Here is a 25980-nt window from a genome sequence, read left to right on the forward strand (position 1 = left end):
ATCCATTCCATCATAATACCTTGATGGTAGTACTATTTTTCTCATTTTTAGGTGTTTCTTTCTTTTGGCCACAAAAATGACAATTATTCTTAGAAAATGGGTACGTGATTTGATGTTGCTATTGTGAGAGCACTAGATTATAAAAATAAAATCTCCAATTTCGGGGTATGTTACTATGTTTTACTTTGGGTCCATAACATATTAAATAAGGTTTTTTTCTTCAATTATGAACTTAGATGATAATGTGTGAGACTTAATTAATAACTGAAAATCATTGGAAGTAGCTGCAACTAGCACCAATAAATTAAATGAACTAGCAGGTTAGCAGTAACTTCATTAGAAGCTGCTCTTATATTGTTAAGCCAATTGACATGACTCATTAACCACTAATAAACTAAAAACAAATATATCCTCAAGAAAGAACATAAAATTATGTTTAAACAAATCATGTTTGGATTCTAAATTTTGGAAAAGGTATAAATTCGCCTCTAACTATTCAAAATTGCTCAAGTTTTCCTTCCGTTAGACTATAGGTTTATTCAAGCACTTGCCGCTAACAAATTATTTCGTATTTGACTTAATTTGTTGTAAACTGAGTTGCAGCATTAAAAGTATGGACTCAATAGTCAATATGTCCAAAATACTTCGAAAAAAAAGATCCAAATTTATCCCTCGCGTTTTTTCTACGGTTTAAAATTATGTTTGAATTGGAGTTCAGTTAGGGGTCAAGGAAAAAAAGAGTCATTTTCTTAATAACGCGGTAGCCGGTAAGATTGGATCAAAAGTTTGACAAATGACAAAGTTATTCAATGTTGAACAGTACAGGAGAAAATTTAATCCTTTTCCCTTCTAAATTTTAACGTTTTTATGTTATGTTCGACCAATTTTGGTAGACAAGTAAGAAAGAGAGAATATTCTTCATGAAATATTTTTCAGCATGGACAAATAGTAGAGTGCATTATATTCTACATTTCACAAAGTATTAATTTCTGGAAATGAAGGAAGATATTCCATAGGGTTTCAAATTTCCAAACGAGGGCAATCTTATATTTGACATAAAACTTAATATTTGACATATATACATAGTTATCTTTTTCGACGAAAGATATTTAACCATCTGTCCTTGAACCTATATGGCTCTGCCACTATAGAGTAAATCAATAAATAATACCCTGATTCCAAAATAGTATGTCCCGACACATAATTATACTATATTAACAAAATAAGTGAAAAAATAGTTAATTGCCGGAAACAAATTATTGCAGCGGATGGGGCTGCTCCTCCCTTAACCAGAGGTCTCAAGTTCAAGCTCTGGGTATGGAAAAATTCTTGGTAGGGAGCGCTTGCTTTCCCCCGGATGGGGCCCTATGCGGAGCGAATCTGAATATAGTCGAGCTCCAATTCGGATACCGGACATCGGGTGGGAAACCAAAAAAAAAAAAAAAAATTATTGTGGCAAAAAATCGAAATTTCGGAGGGAAAACTTTATATTTTCCGGTAAAACGTGCTCAAGTTCAGGTGAAAGACACATGATCTATCATGTCATCGAGGCGTGTTCAATAGGCACATCTTCAGCAATATAAGGTCGGACTCATAATTTAGGTATTAAATGAAAAATCCAGACAATTTTAATTAAACGTCTATCTATGTAGTCTGCCTTTATTTATTTATTGAGCATGATCTTCCACTGGTTTATAAACTATTTTAACCGTGTAACATTGTCTATGACTTTTGATAGGATTAAAGCTTTAAAATAGTGGAATAATTGTACTATGTAAACCTACCCACTTTTCTTTATTAGGGAATTGTTTATTATATATGCAACCTACCCGGTTTTTTAATACGAGAATTAGTTGTACTCTCTTCGTTGCATTTCAGGTAAAAGTCCAGAACACGAGGGATTGAGGATTAAGTATTTAATTTCGGTGCTAATTCGAGCAAAATTTTTCGAACCAATTGAATTTCCTTATATGTTTGAAAATTACGTGAAAAAATATTAGAAATCGACGTAATGAACAACTCAAAATATTAAAAAGATAAAAAATTATATTAAAAAAAGTATAATTTAACTTTCAGATAGTAATAATGTCACATAAGAAAAGTCAGTTAATTGCAAAAAAAAAAAAAAATGTCACATTAAAATGTAACAATTGCAATCAATCAATATACCAAGATTTTTTTTGTATATCCATTTCCCATTAGCTTCATGCCATATGTTTGAGTATGTCATACATCTTTTTATTGTTTCTTCGAAATCCAACTAATTTGAATTCGTGATGGGAACTAGATCCCACTTTGAGAGTAAAGTGCTTTCTACCAATGACGACTTCATTTTCAGGTTTGAACCCGAAATTTTTTGATTAATGATTGAGTATCTACCACCCACGCCAACATTTGGTGGTGTCTCATCTATCTACAAATACAGGTAGGTATTATAATCCTAGATTCCTAGGTTGGTATAATGCATAATATATGCAGTATATAATATACTCCTCCTTTTCACATTAACTCTATTTGCAATTTTGCACTTTTTAAATTCATCAATGGCATTCAAATGGATATTCCCACCATATATTAGCTTTCATTCCCTTATCCAAACTCGTATGCAGATTTAAATCAACCACAAGTTTAAGTTATATACCGATAAAAGATAATCTATGCATTACGATCCTTGAATTATTAATCCCTGCCTTATTAATCTCTATATATATTACAATCTCTGCATAACTTATTTTTAAACCGAACAATCTCTAAGGGGTCGTTTGGTTGGGAAACAAGTTATCATGGACTTATGATATGGAGATTAATAATTATTTAGTGGATATACATTTATCGGTAGATCTTTGCATGGTTTACTGGATTAAAAGTGGGATATACGGGGTGTAGTATTGGAGATATAAAATACGATAACAACAACATACCCAATGTAGTCCCACAAGTGGGGTCCGGGAGGGTAGGATGTACGCAGACCTTACCCCTACTTTGGTAGAGAGACTGTTTCCGATAGATCCTCGGCTCGAAAGAAAAGAAAATAATTTGAAGCATGGTATAAAAAAAAAATGGTAATACAATAATAAGATAGATGAAATGAAATAACAGGCAGTAACACACAATGGCGAAAAGGAACTACGCGGTTACTAACTAGAACTACTAAATAGAAGAACACTCAGCTACCTACTAACCTTCTAGCCTAATCCTCGAGCTTCACACCTTCCTATTGGATATATAAAATAAACTCACAATTTATCTCGGGTTTATTTGGTAAAAAGTTACTCGCACCAGATATTTATACCAATCCAATTAATGTAATAAGTGTTGCTAGCACACTTTTTAACACTAGACTATATGCATTAATTCACTTTGATTTGTTAATTCTTAAGATTCCATAAATGATATGCCAACAAACACCTTTTCTCCTTAGCTAACCAAATTTTTTTGAGGACAATAACCACATTTCCTGTTAAAAAGTAAAGAAGATTCTCTTTTAGTTCGGTGTAAACATCCGGTGCATGCGGTTAAGTATTTATGGATTTATAATTCCTTGTCCCATCAACTAAACAACCCGTGAGATTATATATAGATGGAAGGGAGAAGTAACGAATAGGTCTTCAAACCTATCTGATCTAGGAGAGTTTTGTCAATTAAAATTCATCAATATCAATGGCATCCAATGGAGTGAAAATTCCCATGATAGATCTCTCAAGTCCAGAGCTAAAACAAGGTACTACACAATGGGAATCCATAAAAGTTCAAGTTCTTGAAGCCTTACAAGAATATGGTTGCTTTGAAGCAATATATGATAAAGTTCCAAGTGAAATTAGAGAGGCCATGTTTGGTACTTCAAAAGAAATATTTGAATTTCCCTTAGAGACCAAATTGAAAAATTTCTCAGAGAAACCCTTGGATGGCTACAAAGGGCAGGTTCCATTCCTACCATTGTATGAGAGTTTATCCATTGCTGATTTGCTTAAACCTCAAGGTGTTGAAAATTTTGCTAATATCTTCTGGCCTGAGAATGGAAATCTTGACTTTTGGTATGTGTACATATACTTCTAATTTTAGCATTATTTTTAATTTTGCTTTAATTTTTTAGTATGATGATAGTCATTTTCTTTTCATGAAATGAGATTGAAAGTCATATTCTGATGTTTGATTACCGGAATATGTTTTCAAGGAAAAGACTTCCCATCAACATGTCTTACCGTTGCAATTTTTGTAATTTTTGCTGCGGCTGGTCTCTTTCTAGAGTTTAGTGTACCTTTTTTTAGGGTGCAGTTTAATTTCTACTACCTTTTATCTATCTTTTTGTATTAATGGTTTTTCTAGTGTGGCTTTTTTTTTTTTTTTTTTTTTTTTTTTTTTGAGTTTGACAGTACTTTTTTGGTGTTTCTAGTCAACTTTTTTCTCCTCACAGTTCCCACAAATCTAACAATTAGAATTTGTTAAATTTTATACGGAGATAAACGATGCTCACGTTTGGCAAAGTTAAAGGACCAAAACTGCCTAGGAATATATTTTTAAGGGATCATTTCGAATCTACCCAAGCATAAGGGCAGTTCTTCTTTCATTTTCTTCATCCAATTATTATCACATCGTATTACTATTTCTACAAGTTTTATTAGTATATGTTCATTTTAACCATGTAGTTTTCTAAATTAAATTGGCAGCAATCTGGTAAAGTCATACACAAAGCCACTTATGGAATTGGATGAAATGGTAAAAAAGATGATTTTGGAATCTTTGGGGATGATAAATTACATTGATGAATTCTTGGATCCCAACTCTAGTTTTCGTTTTCGGTTTACACGTTACAAGGCACCTAAAAGTGATGAAGATGGGAATAAACTTGGATTGATTGGTCACACAGATGGTAACTTCATGACTATAATATCACAAAATCAAGTAAATGGATTGCAAATTCTCAAGAAAAACGGAGAGTGGATTGATGCCAATGTTTCACCAAATTCTTATGTTGTGTTGTCTGGTGATTCCTTCATGGTAAGTGTTAAGTTTTCTATTTGACATTTATTTATAATTTATATATTTCTCGCTTGTTGTCTTTTTTTTTTTTTTTTTTTTTTTTTTTTTTTTCCATTTGGTCTGGTGCCTGTTTTGTGCCGGAGTGATTCCGGATTTGCGTCGGGGTAGTTCCACTTTGGGGGTAAAGTGCCCCTACTAAAAGTGAGTCCGTTTCTAGGATTCAAACTTGAGATCCTTGGTTAAGAATGAAGGATACTTACCACCCATCATGTGCTCGTATGTATTAAAATACGTATCATTTATTTTCCGTGAGAGAAACCATCATCATTTGTTGCCGAGAATCTTGGGGTTAACTAACACAATCACACAATCAAAATAAATAGAGAAGGAAAAAATAAAACAGGAATTTAACAAGGTTCGGTTAAGCTTAGTCCTCGGGGTTAGAAGCTGAAATAATCCTACAAAGAATGATTTCCCAAACCTACTAGAAAATCTAATATAATTAAATTTCACAAAATTCAAGACACAAACAAAAAAAATTCTATTTTTATATAAAAGAATTAGTAAGTGTCACTTATACCGAAGATATATAAATTTTGAAGTCGTTTACTATATGGTTAACCTTCTTGATAAGTCATGGGCAGATTTAAAGTTTTACATCGAGTGTGTGCAGAGAGGGTAAGATTTTAAGTTAGGGTTGTATACGGGTAAAATCGAGGACACAGGCACGCTCGGTTTCCCGTCGTCATGGTTATTCTCAGCCACGATACGACCGTCTCACCGGAAACGAGGCTTCGAGCTCGGGCCAGGATGAGGCAATAAAGGAAGGGCGATTAACTGCGATTAGTGGGAGACCGAAATATCCGTCCTCACCCGGATATTTCGGCATCTATCTCGGCAATACAGCTGTCACCAGATTTACTTGCTTTATTTAGAATTGTACTAGGGTTGAAACACCTCTACTCTATAAAGAGGAGGTCATCATTCATGAAAGGGGTTGACAATAGCAAGGAGAGAAATAGTTTACATCAGCAATCATAAAAATCTTATTAAATCAGTTCCCATCTGTTCTTAAGTTCATTTTTATTATACCTCGTGAGACTTGTAACAAAAAGTATCGACCTCGGTTTGTATACAGAGGCCATGCGTATTTAACATTTGGTTAGATCTGCTTCTTTGTTCGCTTTCTTGACATATCTCGCTATTTAATCTTGAATTGAATTTAGCCACATATCTTTGGCATCACGTACAAATTTAATTGTTCTATATTTTAAGGTTAAACATTTTGGCGCCCACCGTGGGGCCTTAGATAGTAGTGGCGGTTCAATACAACATTCTGGTCACACTCGATATTACACTTGTTCTTTAGGGTTTGATTTCAGTTATACTGGGAATGTCGGATTCCCATTCTGTCAACTTCCAAGTGGAGCCAAGCCATCATGAGCACGACGACGGGGACGTACCAAATAACAACCCGCCCCCCGTTAATCCTGTTCAAGTCGGATCATCGGTGGGCAATATACCGGCCGGTGAGAACAACGGGGCCATGCTGCAACAGCTCCAAAACCAGTTAGACATGGCCATGGCTCAGTTGCAGGCCCAGCAAAAGATCATAGCGCAATTGCAAAATGGGGGTTAGGCACCCGACGTTGCCCCATCGGAACAGACCCAGGATACGGAGGAAAGACATGCCTCATGGGGTAACGAGGGACACCCCGGACAAAGTACCGAATTGATAAGAATGCTCGAAGAATTGACCAAACGGGTCAAATTCGGTGAAAAGAAGATAGAGACGAACAATAAGAAGGTGGAGAACTACAACTCGAGGGTCGATCAGATCCCGGGGGCTCCTTGGTGTTGAAGGGACTGGATTTGAAAAAGTTTGTTCAAATGCAGTTTTCGCCAAGTACGGCACCGATGAAAATCCCCAAGAGATTTCGCATGCCCGATATCCCGAAGTACAATGGGACAACAGACCTAAATAAGCATGTGACGCGTATACGTGCACTATCAAGGGCAACAACCTCGCCGATGACGAAAGGGAATCAGTGCTACTTAAGAAATTCGGGGAAACTCTGTCGAAGGGAGCTATGATTTGGTATCATAACTTGCCCGAGAACTCGATTGATTCATTTGCTATGCTCGCTGATGCTTTCGTTAAGGCCCATGCCGGGGCTATCAAGGTCGAATCTCGAAAATCGAACTTATTCAATGTTAAGCAACGAGATGACGAGACCCTCCGCGAGTTTGTGGCTCGATTTCAAATGAAGCACATGGACTTACCTCCAGTTACTGACGATTGGGCCGTTCGATTTCACCCAGGAGCTCGAAGCTCGAGGAGCTCGATCACATCTATGGAATTAAAACAAAACTTGATACAATACCCGGCAATCGCCTGGGCTGATGTGCACAACAGATATCAGTCGAAAATCAGGGTCGAAAACGATAAGATTCTGAGGGCCGCTTCAGTGTCATGTCATTCCGATAAAGGAGCTGATCGCTCAAGGAGAGTGATAGATTGAGATTCCAGATCGTCATATGACAGATTCTAGTCGTACCCGCTCGATCGAAGGGGAATGGGCGTAACAGTGAATCGGGCAAGAATGATAGGAGAAACGATCGAGGCCAAAATAACCGTGGTTTGGTAAACGATGTTGTCGATAGAGCTCGGGAAAGAGAAAAAACTCCCGAGTTATTCGAGTACAACTTTTGCGTCGATGTAGCAACCTTAGCGGCAGCCGTTATCGAAACAATGAAACAAGGCACCCGAGGCTAATCCAATCTGACCCGGAGAAGCGGGACAAAAGTCTTATTTGTAAGTATCACCATACTCACGGCCATCAAACCAAGGATTGTCGACAGCTGAGAGAGGAGGTCGCCCGTCTGTTCAATTTGGGGCATCTTCGAGAGTTCCTAAATGAACGAGCAAAAACCCATTTTAAAAACCTGGATTCCAACAAGCAGGATAGGCCGGAAGAGCCCCAGCAGGTGATACACATGATTATGGGAGGAACTGACGTTCCCATTGGACCGGTTATGAAGTGCACGAAAATTTCCATAACGAGGGAAAAGCATATCCGAAACGATGACCCCGATGGCCCCATCACGTTCGATGACGAGGACATAGAAGGCATAGCCCAGCCGCATAATGACGCACTGGTAATATCTGTCCTTGTCAATAAGTTTAGAACTAAACGTGTGCTGATTGATCCAGGTAGCTAGGCTAATATCATCCGATAGAGAGTCATTGAACAGCTGGGACTACTAGATCAGATCGTGCCGGTTATACAGGTCCTCAATGGTTTCAACATGGCATGCGAAACGACTAAGGGTGAGATCACTATACCGATCAGTATGGCAGGAACTACGCAGCAGATGAAATTTTATGTGACAGAAGGAGATATGGGATATTATGCATTGCTGGGCAAACCATGATTCACCTCGTAAGAGCAGTTCCCTTGACTATGCATCAGGTATTGAAATTTCTGACTCCAAAAGGTATCAAAACCGTCCATGGTGAATAGCAGGCCGCAAAAGAAATGTTCGTAGTTGAAGAATCTGTTAAGATTATAAAGGCGCCAGATCGGAGTGAAGGGAAGAATGCCAAATAGCAATCACAGATCTCGATCCCAGAATCTTTGGAAGATCGGAACGGAGACACGCTAGACGAAGAGTTAAAATTCAAAATACCGAGAACCTTTGTGGTGCCCAATGATTCTGACGGCACTAAGTCCACCGTTGAAGAACTCGAGCAAGTCACACTGTTCTTCTATCTACCGAAAAGAAGGTATACACAGGCCGGGTTAACCCCCGAGCTCGGAAAAAATTTATTGAGTTTCTTAAAATTAACTCGGTAAATTTGCTTTCTTGGTCCCGTTTAGACATGACGGAGTATTCCCGGACGTGACAACACACGAGTTGAGCTTGGATCCAAGTTTTCCCCCGGTCAGAAAAAGCGAGAGCCATAACCGAGGAGTAAAGCATGCGTTCGTCAGGGACGAGGTAACTAAGCTCGCTTAATATAGGGTCCGTTCGAGAGGTAAAAATACCCGGATTGGTTGCTAACGTTGTAGTAGTGCCTAAAAAGGGGAATAAGTTTAGAATGTGCGTAGATTATAAAGATTTAAACAAAGCACCCTTTAGGAAGGATTCCTTTTCTTTACTGACATCGATCGCATGATTGACGCTACCGCGGGTCACGACACGGCGAGTTTCCTCGATGCATATTCCGGGTACAACGAATACAAATGGACATGGGAGGATCGAGAAAAAAAAATCTCTTTTATAACTAGGTTCGGCACGTATTATTATAATGTCATGCCTTTCGGCTTAACGAATGCGTGCCACCTATCGACGTTTAATCGACTAAATGTTTGAACACCAAAATAGGGAGATCCGTGGAAGTTTCTATAGATGACGTGATCGTTAAGTCCTATTGAAAGAGGACCATTTGAAATTTTTGCAGGAAACTTTTAGCATATTAAGAAAATACAACATGAAGCTGAACCTGGAAAAATGTGCCTTCGGAGTCGGATCGGGAAAGTTTCTCGGATTCATGGCGTCAAATCGGCGAATCGAAATCAACCCGGATAAGATAAAGGCAATCGAAGATATCACCGTGATAAACGACATTAAAGGGAGTACGAGAGAGAGATTAACGGGACGGATAGGCGCACGAGCCGATTCATCTGGATCTCGAATAAGAGTCCATAGTTTTTCTCGTTGCTCGAAAAAAAACAACGACTTTGCATAGACCTCCGAATGTCAGGCGGCCTTGGCAGAACTCAAAAGATACTTATCAAGTCCACCTCTACTCTACACACCAAAAGCGAACGAGTAGTTGTATTTATACCTGGCGGTGTCCGATATTGCGGTGGGCGGTGTCCTGGTTCGAGAGGAGAATGGTACACAATACCCGGTTTAATATGTAAGTAGAACTCTCGGTGACGCCGAAACCAGGTATCCGCATTTGAAAAAACTCGCTTTGGCTTTATTAAGTGCATCTAGAAAATTGAAACCTTACTTTCAGTGTCATCCCATATGCGTCGTAACGTCGTACCCCCTAAGGAACGTCATGCTCCCGAACTCTCAGGCCGACTAGCAAAGTGAGCTATGGAGATTAGCGGGTATGATATTGAATACAAAACCCGAACTACGATCAAATCCTAAATATTGGCGAATTTCGTGGACGATTTTGCAGGCCATGATCCTACAGAGGTCGACAATGTACTGCCTCGGGGACTAGCACGGGAGTACGGACCCTTCACACGGATGGTGCGTCTAATGTGAAAGGGTCCGGGTTAGGAATCGTTCTCAAACCCCTCGGTGACATAATAAGACAATCTATTAGGTACTGCTGATTTAACAACAACGAAGCCGAATATGAGGCTATGATTGCAGGTTTAGAGCGGCTAAAAGCTTGGGAGGCGAGATACGTAGGACAAGTGCGATTCTCTCTTGGTGGTCAACCAAGCAGAACGAGAACCTTCGAAATCAAAGATGACAGAATGCGGAGATACCAAGAGAAGTTGCAGGTTGTCCTTCACCGGTTCAAGGAGTGGACTTTGGAACACGTACCCCTGGATCAAAATAATGAAGCGGACGCCTTGGCAAATCTGGGATCTTCGGTCGAATCGAAAGGGTTCACCTCACGGAGGTACAATGGTACGAGTTGACAAAATCGGTCATAGGGCCACGCCGAGATAAACTCGACTAACCTCGGCTGGATTGGAGGAACAAATACATAGACGATCTCCCAAACGGAAGCTACTGCGTCGATACCCCGAGGAATCGAGGGCCCTGCGAACCGAGGCGGCTAGATTTTGTTTGGTCAATGGCCGGTTGTGCGAAAGATCATTCCACGACCCATGGCGAGATACTGGGGGATAAGGGGAAACCGACTATGTTCGAGGGGGTTCACGAGGGTACTTGTGGAAGCCGTTCGGGAGCGATTCATTGGTCCCTTTGAGGCGATCGAGCGAGGATACTCTTTTGGAACGAGATGGAGGGGATGCCAAAGCCTTCATTCAAAAATGTAACGAATGCCAAGCGCCCACATCAATACATCCCAACCGGGGAAGAGCTTCATCCGGTCCTCTCCCCATGGCCGTTCATGAAATGGGGCATGGATATAGTGGGACCTTTGCCATGGGCCCCGGGTAAGAGCGATTTATTTTACTTACGGCCGATTATTTCTCTAAATGGGTCGAAGCACGGGCACTCGAGAAACTCGGGGAAAAAGTGGTCATTGATTTCATTTACGACCGTATAATCTGTCGATTCGAGTGCCCGGCGGAGATCGCGTGTGATAACGGGCGGTTCATAGGTAACGAGGTCGACGAAGTTTTTTTTTTTGAAGAATACGGAATCAAGAAAATCTTATCATGCAGCAGTGCACGTCAACGCGAATGGTCGAGCCCGAGTCTATCGATAAAACCATATTGTAGAAGATTTAAAGAAGAGACGCGTAGGTTCTGACACCAATGGAAGGAGCACGCCGAGGTTTTATGGGCCTACCACACAACGGTAAGATCAAGCATCGGGAGACTGTTTTCCGCATATGCGGACGGGAGCCTGTGCCGTTGGGGATTGGTGGCCAAGGCTTGGGTGGTTATGCGGCGAGAACTCGAACCATGGTAGCAATGACCGTTAATTTGAATCTCGTGCACGAAAGAAGGAAAGGCGCTCATGTCCAGGATGACGCACAAAAAACGGAGAGGATGCGAAGGTATTATAACCGGAGGACAAATGTCACGACTTGGACTAGGGGCCGCCAGCGAGTACCGGGGCTAACCACGAAAACACAGCTCATACCATTACCCATCATACTCATCAAGCGTTCATTCATTAATCTTATCCTCAAATCATAGGAAAAATCATTTTTTTTTACTTCGAAACATAATTACACTTTATATACGCAAGCACGCCGGCTATCAAAATAATGTACATACAATAAGGACATCGTGAGACCATACTACCCACACGTACGTATCTACGAGCCTCTGCCCCTAGAGTACTAGACATATGGACGGGACAGGACCTCATCATGCAAAACACATATATATATACACAAAAAAATAAATCAATGGCACCTCGAATAATGGGGTGCTCTCAAAATACGCTAGTAGCTCTACGGTACGGATCTCCTCCGCCTACCTTGGGCATGAACACCCGTGCGAAATAAAACGGACATCGGTATGAACATTGTGCGAAGTATGTAAGGCATGAATGAAATGAACATAATAGAGAAATCATAAGATATAAGATAAAGATATAGCCTGCGTAACTTTTAAGGGTGGATACATTTCATACATATATCATATATAATCATAGTACATGTATCGTCCTAGCGCATACATCATTGTATCATATATATATTATCATCGTTAACCCGCGTCCGGGTAACCATCATATGCCGCCCACTAGTGGTGTCATGCTCGGCCCTCTAGGCTCGGTGTAAACATAGCAGCCCGCCTTAGCGGTGACATGCCCGGCCGTTTAGGCACAGTGGAATTGTATGCAGCCCGCCTTCGCGGTGACATGCCCGGCTAACTAGGCACGGTGGAATCGTGTCGTCATATAGTCAACATAAACTTATCATTATCACACATTTCATAGGCATTTCATAACCTTATCATAACTTAGCATCATCATATATTCATCGAGATAATACTCAAAATACCCCTCAACGTTTGACCAAAATCCCAACTACACACCTAACCTTGCGTTGGTCCTATTACCCCCCTGGACAATTTTTGACATTAAAATGCCCCTTTTTGCCGATGTGGCAAATTCCATACCAACCCCCGATTATTAATAAGCGCTTGTCCACACGCGCTTGACACGTGTAATTATTTCATTTTTATTATTTTTTTGATTTATAATTCTAATTTTTAATTTTTTTCTTATTCCCCTCTCGTCCCTTTCCCAAAGATCATTGTTGGCTCTCTTTGTTTCTTCTTCGACCAACCGGACCACCCCCGCACCGAGGACGTTTTCGACGACGACCCTCCCAAATCCACCAGCCACACCCCAGAAACGGCACCACCACGCTCCCGTGCTCCTTTCCTCTTTTTCCTTTACAATTTATTTCATCTCGTGGTTGCTCCGGCGAAATTCAGCCAGGTAGAATCCGGCGTCACAACAACAACTTTGCCTCTTTGTTTCGTCTTTTGGCAGAACTACTTTGAGAAGGGTCAGATCTGGCCATATTTTGTGTCTTCCCGGGGTGTTCTACATCCTTTTTATTTTTTTAGGTGAGCTTAGGTCACGATGGTGTTTGGACTTTGGATGAAAGTAATGGAGGTGATGGGAGGAAATTGTGCGCAAAAATTGAAACTAATGAATTAACAATTAAGCCACGTTAACACAATTAGAAGAAACATTTAAAGAGTAATTAATTGGTGTTCACCTGAAAGAGGAAGGATTAGAGGGCCATTCAAGAGCATATTTCTCAAGAGCATATTCCTAAAAATGGAGGGAATTTAAATTTATCTATGTGGCATCTATGTGGCGATCCGATTGGAATTTTAAAATACACATCGATGCTTTTTTAAAGGCTATAACGCGCCACCGAGCGGTGTGGTCACGCTCACCGTCCACATCAGCAAAAAAGGGCATTTTAATATTTGAAAAAATTGTCCAGGGGGGTAATAGGACCAACGCAACGGTTAGGTGTGTAGTTGGGATGTTGGTCAAACGTTGGGGGGCATTTTGAGTATTAGCTCTATATTCATCATTAATCATACATTAAAGCTTGAAGGTAACCATGGCTATGTCGAGGTAACATGAGTTCGTGAACCCCCGACTACGTTATGGAGTAATCATAATCGTTATATCTCACCTTGGAGGGACTAACATTTAAGGTGAGTGCACACAAGGAAAGAATCAATGGAACTATACTTGTGGTCGTTAGATTGTAGAAACATCATATCGTATCCATAGCAAGAACTTTATGGAATTAGCATATCATGAACTTTATACTTTTAGGCTCAACTCATAGTCATCATCATCATACTCACGTCGTATCTCTTTTCTTTATCTTATGAAAAGCTCTTTATAACCATAGACTCATAGTTTCGATTGTGTGGAAAGTCACGAGAAATATAGGAGAATTCATGCCATAGGAGTCATGCCTTAGAAAGAAGGGACTAGCCTTTACATACCTCTTTCGTTTAGCTATTCTATCGTTTGATCGTTCTCCTTCGATGCTCGCGTTTCTACCTTCAAGAAAGTTCGTATTAACATTAGCTAATCGATTATAAGAACATGCTTACTAAGGCTAGAGAAAATTGGGCAGCATTTCCTTTGTTTATACAACTTTCCTCATATCACATATCGATTCCCAAACATCCATAACAACATTCACAATATTATAAGCAACAATCATCATTCATCTACATTATTCACATTTCTCAATTTCACTTCAATTTCTCCATAATCATGGTCATAGTTCACTATTGCGTTTCCTCACATATAATACTTATCCCATATTCTAAATGTCACTTATAGCATGCTTACAATCACAACATATCAATATTCATGACTCATTCCAAACTACTACGCAAAATCTCATTATTCCTATCTTTGTGACCCATTTTCTATCTCCTTCCATAATCTAAGTCTTTCAGCCTCTCATTACCTTAAACAACATGAAAAGATCATAAAACTTACCTTATATAGTGTAGGAATAAGCCTTTTAGTGGAAATACTTCTCTTGCACCAAAACCCTAGTTCACTTCCATTGGAATTCCTTGGCTTGGATGAACTTGAATGTATTTCATACACTTGATTTTGTTGGTTTGATGAAGTTGATCATCAATTTCTCTTAGGTTCTTGTGGATGAAGAGTGGAGAGTTCTCTAGAGTGTTCTTGAGGTGTGGAGTGAAAATGGAATGAAATAAATGAGGTTGAGGTCCTTATATCAACTTAAAAATTTGACTCGACTTAGACATACGGACCAACATACGGTCCGTATCTTTTATACTGGCCGTATGTTTGGTCCAGTGAAGTTCCCGATTGCAGCGTAACATACGGCGAAGATATTTTATACGGCAAGTATGTTGGACCGTATGTTGCCCAACTTTTCGGAATTCATTCTCGTCGGCTCGTTTGATCTCCAATCCTTATGGAACCTTCTTAACACTTGTTTAACACCTCATTAACAATCTAATGGATGTTATAGCTCTTCTCCAAAAGATCATTAAGCTCTCATTAATTCGATACTCGTAAATCTTGCCCGACACATAACATATACCTTGCTTTTCTTAACAACTCCCGTCTCCTACCTCGAATGTCTTTGAAATCTTATTTAGAATCATCAAATGTTATTTCTTACTTACCAAGACATCGTATACTTCATGCCCTTCGTTAGTCTATTCACTGTACGTTAACGGGAAATTTTCGAGGTGTAACAACAAACCTCAGACATTTTCAAATCGGGGACTTGGTACTGAGGAAGGTCACACTTCATATGAAGAACCCTCACGAAGGGAAACTAGCCCCGAATTGGGAAGGTCCATACCAAGTCACTGGAATAAACAGAAAGGGTTCTTATCAGCTTGAGAATGAAGACGGACACCGGCTAAAAAATAACTGGAATGTGGCACACCCAAAACGATATTACTGTTAAAGGTATGCATAACTTTCTTTTGCTTTCTTCTCTCTCAATCTAACCACGCAGGAATGCAGCCCGAGGGACAATGAAATAGCAAACCGGATGCTCGGAAGTCATAGACTTAGGACTGAAAGCACGTGCTGCACTCTTTTTTCCTTCGACCGTTTTGTCCCGAAGTGGGTTTTCGGCAAGATTTTTAATAAGGAAACGAGGCCGTCTTCTGTATAGAGCATACCGATCGAGAGACCGGAGACCGGAACTCACATTTTGGTCTAATAGTACCCGAGCCCTCATACTTTGGACTCGAATACTAGGGGGACTACTATACCGTGAGTTAAATGAAAACTATGTAAAAGCCAAGGCCTGAACGATAGGATCAGATGTAAGGACCAAACGATCGATTGAATCATGTCCACTTAGTTTGTTCTTGCCGCAACAACAATTGCGAATGCATCTTTGGCCAGTTTTTTTCAATAAAAAACTTACTTCGATCAAAAGGATCCGATGTTACCAAACACCGAAAAACTATGGCATAAACAGTTAAAGACTACGGTCTAAAAAATAAATGCTATGGCATAACAGTTAAAGACTATGGTCTAAACTATGGCATAAACAGTTAAAGACTACGGTCTAAAAAACAAATGCAAGCTTGAAAGTGCGACCTAAAACGGTTAAAGACCACGGTCTAAAAATGCAAAATTATCACGATCGGGTCTGTCTTGCAAATTATGAATAAAGTAACGACTAACGACAACAAGGACTAAAACCCAATCGTGGGCCGTTACCATTTGAATTTTATCCTGGCTGAAACAATACGACAAATTATAATGAAGGCATAAACCGAGCAAACATTGAAACGTGGAGTACTTTGCAAATATCAAACACAAATTTTGATTCATTCATATATAAAGTAGATTTACAAAGGCTCGGACAGTGGCCTAAAAAAAAAAAAGATGCAAAAACAAAAGAAGGGGCACAAGGCCCCGAACCTAATCTTCATCCGACCCCTCGGCCTCTTCATCGGCTCACTCGAGATCGATATCCGAATCCTCGGGATCGAACGCAGCCTTTGCTTCCACTTCGAGCTTTTTGGCTTCCTCGATCAAATTTGATAAGTCCACACCAGTGGCTTGAACTTCTTCGAGGATCTTCCTTCGGGACAAACACTGCTTGTACTCAGCTTTAAGATTACTGGCCTTTTCGGCGAGTCACATCGGCCTTGTATCTTGCTCAACATGTCGTCATAACCCGAGATGCGATCAAGAGCCTCTCCTCGGCTGCGGATCGGTGATGACCCGGCTCAATCGATCCCTTTCCATTTCGACTGCAGCAAGTGATGCGCTAAGGCCATTCATTTGTTCCACCGACGTCCGAAGTTGCTCCTGGAGAACATCACATTCGGCCACAACATCGATGGTCGTTTCGTGAAGGGCATCAAACTCAGGCCTGATCCCATCAAGCTCTGCCCAGAGTTGGTCGATCTGGCTAACATAAGCCCGGGCCTGAGAATCAAGGACATTAGCATCAGCTATTAAAGATTTATTGTAAGTTTCGAAGGCCTTTACCTTCTCTGCTAACTGGTTACGTTCCCGTTTGGCTTCGGTAGCTTCGTTTCGAGCCACCGCTAAATCCGATTTAAGAATGGAAAGATCAGGGAGAGACGAGATGTATTGCAACTTCTTTTCATATAGAGTCATGAGCTCGTCCACCTCCTGACTCTTACTTTTGAGCTCCTCCTTGAGTCAGCCCACTTCATGCCTAAGCTGGTGAAAGCTTGCATGGTGAAGCACGAAGGCCTATAAGGGGAAAAAGAACGGTTATTAAAATGAGGCATGGAATTAAAAGCTGAGTAAAAAGAATATAAGCACGAGACTTACCCGATTCAATGCATGCCGAGCCTCGTTGAAAAAAGGCACGATTCGTCGACTTTGGCCATTTTCTTACGGTCCTCTGGGACACCGGAAGGTACGGATAGGCGGACACCCTAACAGGACCCGATAACATATTCATATCGGCTTGTACTTTAAAAGTAATTAGCCTCTTCCGACTCAGGTCAATACTAGGGGCAGGAAACGATTTCTCCAACCTGAGACCAGAATTAACCCCGAAATGGTCAACTACAGGGATGGGCAAATGCTCAAAACCCGACATACCCAGAGCGGGTATTTCATAACCCCCATGACCCACGCCTTGCACTGCCGGTCACCTTGCCTGGCTTTTCGTTATCGGCGGAATATCCACCAATGGCGGTGGAGAATCCTTTTGTATGCAAATTATCGTTTCGAGATGAGGCCCGCCTTGTATCGGAAGGACGGAACCAATACTTTGTACAAAGGCAGAATAGTAGGTATCTTAGAGCTTCGATACCGATGAAGTTGCCGATCCGCGGGCAACGCGCCGGCTTGATTTTTACGCACTTCGAGGTAGAAGTGTGATCGGAGACCCCGACTTTCGACCCGACGATCCCTGCATCCATCGACTTCGAGATACCACTCGACTCAGCCAGAATTCGACTTGAACTTTCCACCAACGGTGAAGTAATTGTAATAGAACCAGTTAAATCATGCTCGAGGAGCTCGTCAATAAGACGATGCCTATTCGACACCTGATCGTCGTCGTCAAAATAGTCCAATAATTGACCAATGACCTCAGCATCCAAAGCACAAGCCGAGATATCTTCCGACGAGATCTCTCAAGTGACGACCCCCGATCTTTTCTTAGCCTGGGAAGGAGCTCGAGATGATTCGGAGGATTTTCTTTTCCTCCTTACAACTAGGTCTCCTTGATCGGGAGCTTCGGTATCCTACTCATCAGCTGAGGTCTCAGCAGTTTCCTGGCTCCGAATTCTGGTGGCTTTTAACAAACCTGTGAAGCAAAGAGAAGAACAGTCACTACCTAACTAACGTGGCATACTACACAGAGTAGGCAAAGGGACGACGCTCTAAGCGAGAAAGACTTACTGCGGTCCCGCCTCCGAACGGACCGGATAAACGCCTCCCCGAGGTGCGTTCCGCGCCGTAAGTTGGGGGAACATATTTTCCCAATCCACTGGTCGAGGTTAGGAACCGCACCAAGGGTTCGGAAGCACTGTATACACATGAACTAATAAAAAGTTCAGTATCGGTGCAGGCACGCGGCCGAATCGCATCGATGTAAAATTACTTACGTTTTGAGTTCCATTTCTCGGGAAACGGCAATTTGTCAGCAGGGATCAGATCCGCTGTCCTGATTCGGACAAACTTGCCTTGCTAGCCTCGGTCTCTATCTTCGTCCAAACCGGAGAAGGGCGCTTTTGCAGCTCGTTTTGAAAGTTTTATCATTCCCTCTCTGAAGACACGGGGGTTATATAGTCGAAGAAGGTGGTGCACCGTGAACGGAATGTTCACGTTTGTAGCAAAATAACGGAGGAGCACAATGATCCTCTAAAATGACGGGTGAATTTGGCCGAGGGTAATCTCATACCGCTTGCAGAAATTGACCACCACAGAGTTGAGTGTAGTGAAGGTGAAAAGGTAGGTATGAACACTCAAGTACCCTTCTACGTGGGTTAATATGGCTTCATCTTGGTCGGGAATAACGACCTCCTTACCTTTCCACCCACAATCTTCCTTGACTTGTTCGAGTTTATTCAGGGGTATCGTGCACAGATAGACTGATATTTCAACACCTCGATCCCCCTGTTGAGAAGGTTTCTCGACTTGAAGTCCCGAATTGTCAAACAGTCTTGAGGAACGAAGTCAGTCAGCAGTGGCTCTGGTTTAGGAGCCGAAGACGTCTCACCGGCCTTAGCCTTTGAAGATTTGCTCGTCATTTTGAAAGTATGAAGATAAGAAGGTCTAAAATGAAGGTTTGAAGATTGAACTGGAAATTAAGAAGAAGATATGAAGATATGGAGGTTTGAAGGTTTGAAGATATCAAGGTCAAAGTATTCAGAGCACACGAAGGTAAAATTTCCTTTTGGTAAAAGTCAGAAAGTGAAAAAAGAAGGGGAAAACTTGCTTTTATAGAGTGGGACCGAGACGCTTTACCTTCCGCAACCGTTTTCAGAGCCAACGGGGCTTCGACACGTGTCGATGTCAGACGGATGTGACCTTGATCCTATCTAATCATAGAAAGCGTACGAGAGAAGGAACCGGGGCGTCCGCTCAACCAACAGATCGTGCTTGAACAGATTGACCTTCCGAAGAGACCTAGATCAAAACCTTGTACGAGCACCTCCATGTTCGAGTAAAGCTTCCGAATATTTCACAAAGGGTGTTGTTTCGAACCGGTCATGGCAGAGTTTAATAACAAGATGCTCGATTATGGAATAAATGATTATGGATTATGGAATTCAAATCGGTAGCAAAACATGTCAGGTTCTTTCGGATTATGGAATAAATGATTACTGATCGAATACAACAAAGGCATATACTAAAGTTTGGGTACAAACATTATACATGGAATGCTCAATAAAGTCCAATAACAACCGGTTTACGAAGATTCCATTAAAGATTTTTTCCATTTCATAACATCCCATTCGTGCTGGATACATCGGTACATCAGAAAAAGCAGAAGAAACCCTACTCTACGACCAGTAATTGGAAAACAAAAGTAAAGCAGCCACACCCTTGCTCAACCTAACAAGTCGGAGGATGAGATCTCCGAGTCTATCCACGGGATGCGGCAATGACGGGTGATACCGATTAGCTGTCCCCATGACTCCGTACTGACGACCCGGGGATATCCAATCTCATTAAATCTTCCTCATCGAGCACAATCACCGCGTGTGGTTTCATAAAGGCATCTCCCGACGAGTCCCTAATATGGTTAGTTCGAACTCGAGATCCAACCCCCGAATGCATAATGGGAAAACTTCCGGCCTCCCTGCGTCTAGGTGGCCTCGATGGAGCGAGTGTTCTTCTTCCCCAAACTACGTCCTCGGCTACCGATTTCCCTTTGGAAGCCCTCCTCGGCCGAAGTCCTGGAAACCAAAGATATTGAGTTAAGATATAATGCAGGGTAATAGGGATCGAAACGTTCATATTAAGAAGTTACCATGGTCCTTGCCTTTCCACCCTTCGGGTGCCATTCTTCTCCAAGAACGGCCTAAGCTAGGAAAAGCCCCGAGAAGGGCAATCACCCATTCAAAAATAACAGTTTCGAGCCACACTTCGGGAAAATCGACAGATGATGGACGGTGAAGTTGAACCGTGTGTACCATCACGAACCGGTTAAGCCATCCTCGATCATAATCGTCTTCAGGGTCGATTAGACTTTGGCTTCCCCTGGGAATCAACTGAACAATTCCCCCTGGGATCACCCGAGGTATATATAAATGAAGTAAGTGATTGAGGGTAAAAGCGACTCCGGCCGCGTTGGCCAACTTCTCAATACAGAACACGAGCCTCCAAATTTGTGGGGCGATCTGCCCAATACATACTCGATATCGACAGCAGAAGTCCTCGACTATTCTATGAACGGGGAGGGTGAACCCTATGGCAAAGGGATACGTGTATGACAACGAGTAACCGGGAACGTGATGATTTATTTTCACACCCTTCCCAACGGGGAGAAGGTCGACGTTCGTGCCTAGATGGAAATCTTCCCTGACCGTAGTAATGGCGCTATCACCGACATAAGACTCGAAATCTTTTACCGGGTCAAGATGGTAAAGGATCTTACAGTCATCCGTATGAATAAAACCCGACGGGACAATACCAACAGCAATAGATTCTAACTTCCTATCAGAACCAGCGGCTCCAGCCGATGGCATGAATGAAGGCTGATCTTCACCCTGAGTCAGTAACGGTACGTAGGCCATGATCTTGGAAGGTCCTTCTTAACAAAAGGTATTCTCACCCTGGAACAAGAAGATTGAAGATTCGAAGAGTATTATGGGCTCAATGCAGGAATATCAGTAGGTTTAGAGGTGGAACAAAGTGAGATTTGAAGAAGTGCAGATACATGGGAAAGAAAGAAGACATGGGCTTTATATAGAAAGAGATTTAAGAGATCCTGTAGCGTATCAAGAATTCTGATACAAGGAGGATTCCCCAAAAAGATTTGGCGGTACAGGTAATAATGACCCGGCATCGGCGAGTGAGATTTGACTTAAAGGTCCCGTCACGGGTAATTAGAGGCGGTCGCTTAGTTTATTCAGGGTCCATTCCCCGCCGTCGAATCGCGCCCCGGAAATGGGAAGACTATCTGTATACGGGTAAAACCGAGGACACAGGCACGCTAGGTTTCCCGTCGTCATAGTTATGCTCGGCCACAATACGACCGTCTCACCGGGAACGAGGCTTCGAGCCCGAGCCAGGATGAGGTGATAAAGGAAGGGCGATTAACTGCGATTAGTGGGAGACCGAAATATCCGTCCTCACCCGGATATTTCGGCATCGATCTCGGCAATACAGCTGTCACCAGATTTACTTGCTTTATTTAGAATTGTACTAGGGTTGAAACTCCTTTACTATATAAAGAGGAGGTCATCATTCATGAAAGGGGTTGGCAATAGCAAGGAGAGAAATAGTTTACATCAGCAATCATAAAAATCTTATTAAATCAATTCCCATCTGTTCTTAAGTTCATTTTTATTATACCTCGTGAGAGCTTGTAACAAAAGGGTATCGACCTCGGTTTCTATACCCGAGGCCATACGTATTTAACATTTAGTTAGATCTGCTTCTTTGTTTGCTTTCTTGATATATCTCGCTATTTAATCTTGAATTGAATTTAGCCACATATCTTTGGCATCACGTACGAATTTAATTGTTCTACATTTTAAGGTTAAACAAGGGTTAAACAAACATACGTTGAATTCTATTGATCCATCTGTCGTACTGTCGACGCAGTCGACAGTTAAGTGTGAGATTAACTTTCACGTTCCGCTAGCACTAAGAACTCGACTGATGGCACGATAACCACTATACCACCTATTCAAGAACATAATACGCTATGGTTTTAAAAGATTTTTCTTCTTTTTTTCTTTTTGCAAATTTTACAGGCATGGACAAATGGTCGATTGCATTCTCCTTTTCATCGGGTAACAATGGCCGGAAACAATGATAGGTTCTCATTTCAGTTATTTTCAATACCAAAACCAAATTACCGCATAGAGGCACCAAAAGAACTTGTGGATGAAGAACACCCTTTACTCTTCAAGCCCTTTGAAATTCAGGGATTATTTGAGTATGTAACTTCAGCAGTTGGTTATAAAGCTGGTGCTGGTGCTTTCAAAGCTTATTGTGGTGTTTGAATTGTTGCAATTTCTTTTAAGTTTTAGCTTTCTATATGTTGTGTGATACTTTTTATTCTTACATATTGATACTTGTCATAATTTTATGATGATTTTCTGTTATAATGTTCATATTGATATTTGTCATAACTTTATGATGATTTTCAATTATAATGTTTTTTTGTTTGTTATGGTTTGTAATATGTATTTTATGCTTTTAATGATGCTCTATATGTTTTGCTAATTCAATTTGTTGTCCTATTGAAGATTATATAGAAAATTATTGGTCTAGGACTCCTATATATATAAATACACATATTGTTGTGTAAAGTAAAATAAGAAAGATTTTATATATTTATATATCTTCTTCTACTTGCGTCTCTACGAAGATTTTAATAATTCTAAGGATTCCAAAATTAATTACAAACTTTGTCCTTCCACACGTGCAATTGAAATAATATAAAATCTAGAAGCAATACTTTTCATTTTCTGTGAATCAAGTTGACATCTTTAAAGTTAAATTAAATTCAAACATTTGATGTGAGCTGATATAATGCAAGAAATTGAAAGTATTATGATAGTCTATCTCTACATCTAACCCGACAAACTTGGAGTCTTAGACTATATCCTGAACCATGTTAAAGTGACTATTACTGTTTCTATAAATCAAAAGCTAATTCAAGATGTTGATGATGAAGAAATAAAGATTGATTGCTGTGTTTGCTATGCATCCTCTTAAAGCACCAGGCGTTGATAGTATGACTCCATTATTTTTCAAAGGTATTGAAATATTGTATCAAAAGAGATGTGCTGTTAGAAGTTTCTTTAATATAGTTACTCCTACATGGAACCATACTTTAATTTTCGATTTCACAACTGAGACCTATAAGCTTATGTTCTACCTTCTACAAAATTAATGCTAAAATTCTTGCGGCAAGAATGAAATGTTTCCTAAGGTGATATCCCCTACTTTCATCGGACATAGACAAATGTTATTTTACCTCATGAATTTATGTAGCTTTTAAAAAAACGAAGAGGTAGCTAGGCAGAAAGTTATGGCTATGAGATTGGCCATAAGTTTGACACGTATGCATAACACCTATTCTACTTACAGCCTTTACGATGTCACTATAGCAGGGTAAAGCATATTTGTAATATCTGTTTTGGAATTGAATTTAATTTAAACATTATTCACTCTACAAATGACAATAATATAATGAAAATCAACTATTCCTTAAAGGTGAGTGAACTACTTCACAACATTCCTTAAAGGTGTATTTAATTTGTAAGCTACATCAAAACACTCCCCAGTTTTAAAATGGAACACTCCTGGAATGGATCACCAGGGGCGAATTTATGTATATAATTAAGGTCACGTGAAGACATGGTCACTCGATTAAACTCGATGTATTATATGTATTCTGAAAATATATCTAATATTAACTGAAGGAACACATAGTCAAACTAGGTTGAGTGAAGCACTGGTTAGGAGCTATGTTTATATCCTCAAGGTCTCAGCCTCAATCTGCTAAGAAGACATTACTCCTCAGGAGATTAATGAATATTCGAGGAATCACAATTTGAAATAAAGGCATAGAGCTCATCTTTGGGTAAAAATTTATCAAAAAATTCGGTATTTTCATATACGCTCTTAGCATTACATCATAATTAATCAGTACATGCTTTTATCTCAATTTGAGACCTAACCATGACAATATGTTCTTGACGTACGCTATGCCATAAGTTGGGGTTTTTTCCTAGAAAACATATAAAATAACACATATATTAGCAAATTTAACTTATATGAAATTTATTATAATTATTTTATGAGTGACATGATTGTATAAATGTTTTTAACAAACTTAAAAAGAAAATATGAAACTTCTCTGATCCGGCGTTACATTATCCAGCAAGATAGCAATACAAAAATCTCAAAGAGGGAAAAAAAAAAACTCCTAATACACTACTATGATCTATGATAATTAATGATTACTGTACGTTACAAATTTCATTCAATAATCATCATAGATCATTCTTTCAAAAGCACAGGCTAAATGAAAAAAGAAATAACATGCTGCAATCGGAACAATTTTCCTTTTTCTAGTTCTTATCAGAAGAGGCTTCTCATTCAGGAAACTTAAATTGTCCCATGTGAAAAATCACAAACTTCCACATTCGCAATTTAATTCAAAGATTCCAAAATAATGGACTTTGTGTTTCTCAAGAAGTTGAATTATGGATTAAAATAAAATTAAAGCTGGACCTAACTCACACGTGTTAGAAGGTACTACACGTGTTTTTCATACTACATGCCTCTTTCATAGTACTTGGCTCTTTTATGGAAACTATTGTAACTAAATTTCCAATATACAACTAAAAGAATTTATAGTTCCCAATATTTTATTTTCTTGTTTGAAACTTACACTGAATAAGTAGAGTAAAAGTAAGTTTGTATATAATTAAATATATAAATTACTAGATTTTCTTAACGTAAGAGAAATTTTCATGTATAATATTTTGGATTTTTATAATCTTTTGTTAGAATTTATAACGTCGCTACTGAATGTAATCAGGTTTTGTTTATCCAATTCCTATTAGTATAACGCCAAATGTTTGAGTGTGTAATCTATCTACAAATTAAATACATGTTGCATAGAATTGATATAGCACACCTTCTATTTCCTCTTTTCACACTTTGAAGTCTTACAATTTTTTTCTTTGTCGTATTGTTTCACCTTCTAACTGTTAATTTTTTAGTCCTAACTTATGTTCCAATTTTGAGAGTTAAATCTATTTAATCACAATTTTTTATATGTTTTTTAAATATTTTAAATTATTAATTATTATTTTTTGTAGTACTTTTTACATGGTTTCAAAATATGTAAATTTTATTTCAATGAATTTAAAGATTTTACGTCAAAATTAAGAAGTTCGACTCTCGAAATTCAAATTATGACACATAAATTAGGACAACGGGATAGTGTACGTAAAACGTGACAGATGGAATAGTAATTTATTAACATAACCAGGGGCATATCTACAATTCTAGTCGTTTGACATAATCTAGTAACTCCGTATTTAAGTTTCAAAAATTCACTTAATATGTAATATTATATAAATAATTTATTCAGAATCAAATAAGCTGTCTTTTCTGGTTCCGCATAAA

The 25980-nt window shown here is 39.8% G+C and overlaps 1 protein-coding gene across 1 annotated transcript; it reads left to right on the forward strand.

Moving 5' to 3' along the window:
• The first annotated feature begins 3552 nt into the window (after positions 1-3552).
• LOC132032770 (probable 2-oxoglutarate-dependent dioxygenase AOP1) lies at positions 3553-22964 on the forward strand. The gene is made up of 3 exons (XM_059422476.1): positions 3553-4034; positions 4668-4998; positions 22584-22964. The coding sequence occupies exons 1-3, from the start codon at positions 3661-3663 to the stop codon at positions 22833-22835; spliced, it is 957 nt and encodes a 318-aa protein (XP_059278459.1). The 5' UTR covers positions 3553-3660; the 3' UTR covers positions 22836-22964.
• Positions 22965-25980: the final 3016 nt, after the last annotated feature.

The sequence above is a fragment of the Lycium ferocissimum genome, chromosome 10, assembly GCF_029784015.1.
Source record: "Lycium ferocissimum isolate CSIRO_LF1 chromosome 10, AGI_CSIRO_Lferr_CH_V1, whole genome shotgun sequence".
Lineage (NCBI taxonomy): Eukaryota > Viridiplantae > Streptophyta > Magnoliopsida > Solanales > Solanaceae > Lycium > Lycium ferocissimum.

What these genes read in the sequence shown, in the direction of transcription:
- LOC132032770 (XM_059422476.1), top strand. Translation starts at nt 3,661, where the DNA reads ATGGCATCCAATGGAGTGAAAATTCCCATGATAGATCTCTCAAGTCCA. An exon ending in AATGGAAATCTTGACTTTTG is followed by an intron (nt 4,035 to 4,667) that starts GTATGTGTACAT and finishes TTAAATTGGCAG; the next exon opens with CAATCTGGTAAAGTCATACA. An exon ending in TGTCTGGTGATTCCTTCATG is followed by an intron (nt 4,999 to 22,583) that starts GTAAGTGTTAAG and finishes CAAATTTTACAG; the next exon opens with GCATGGACAAATGGTCGATT.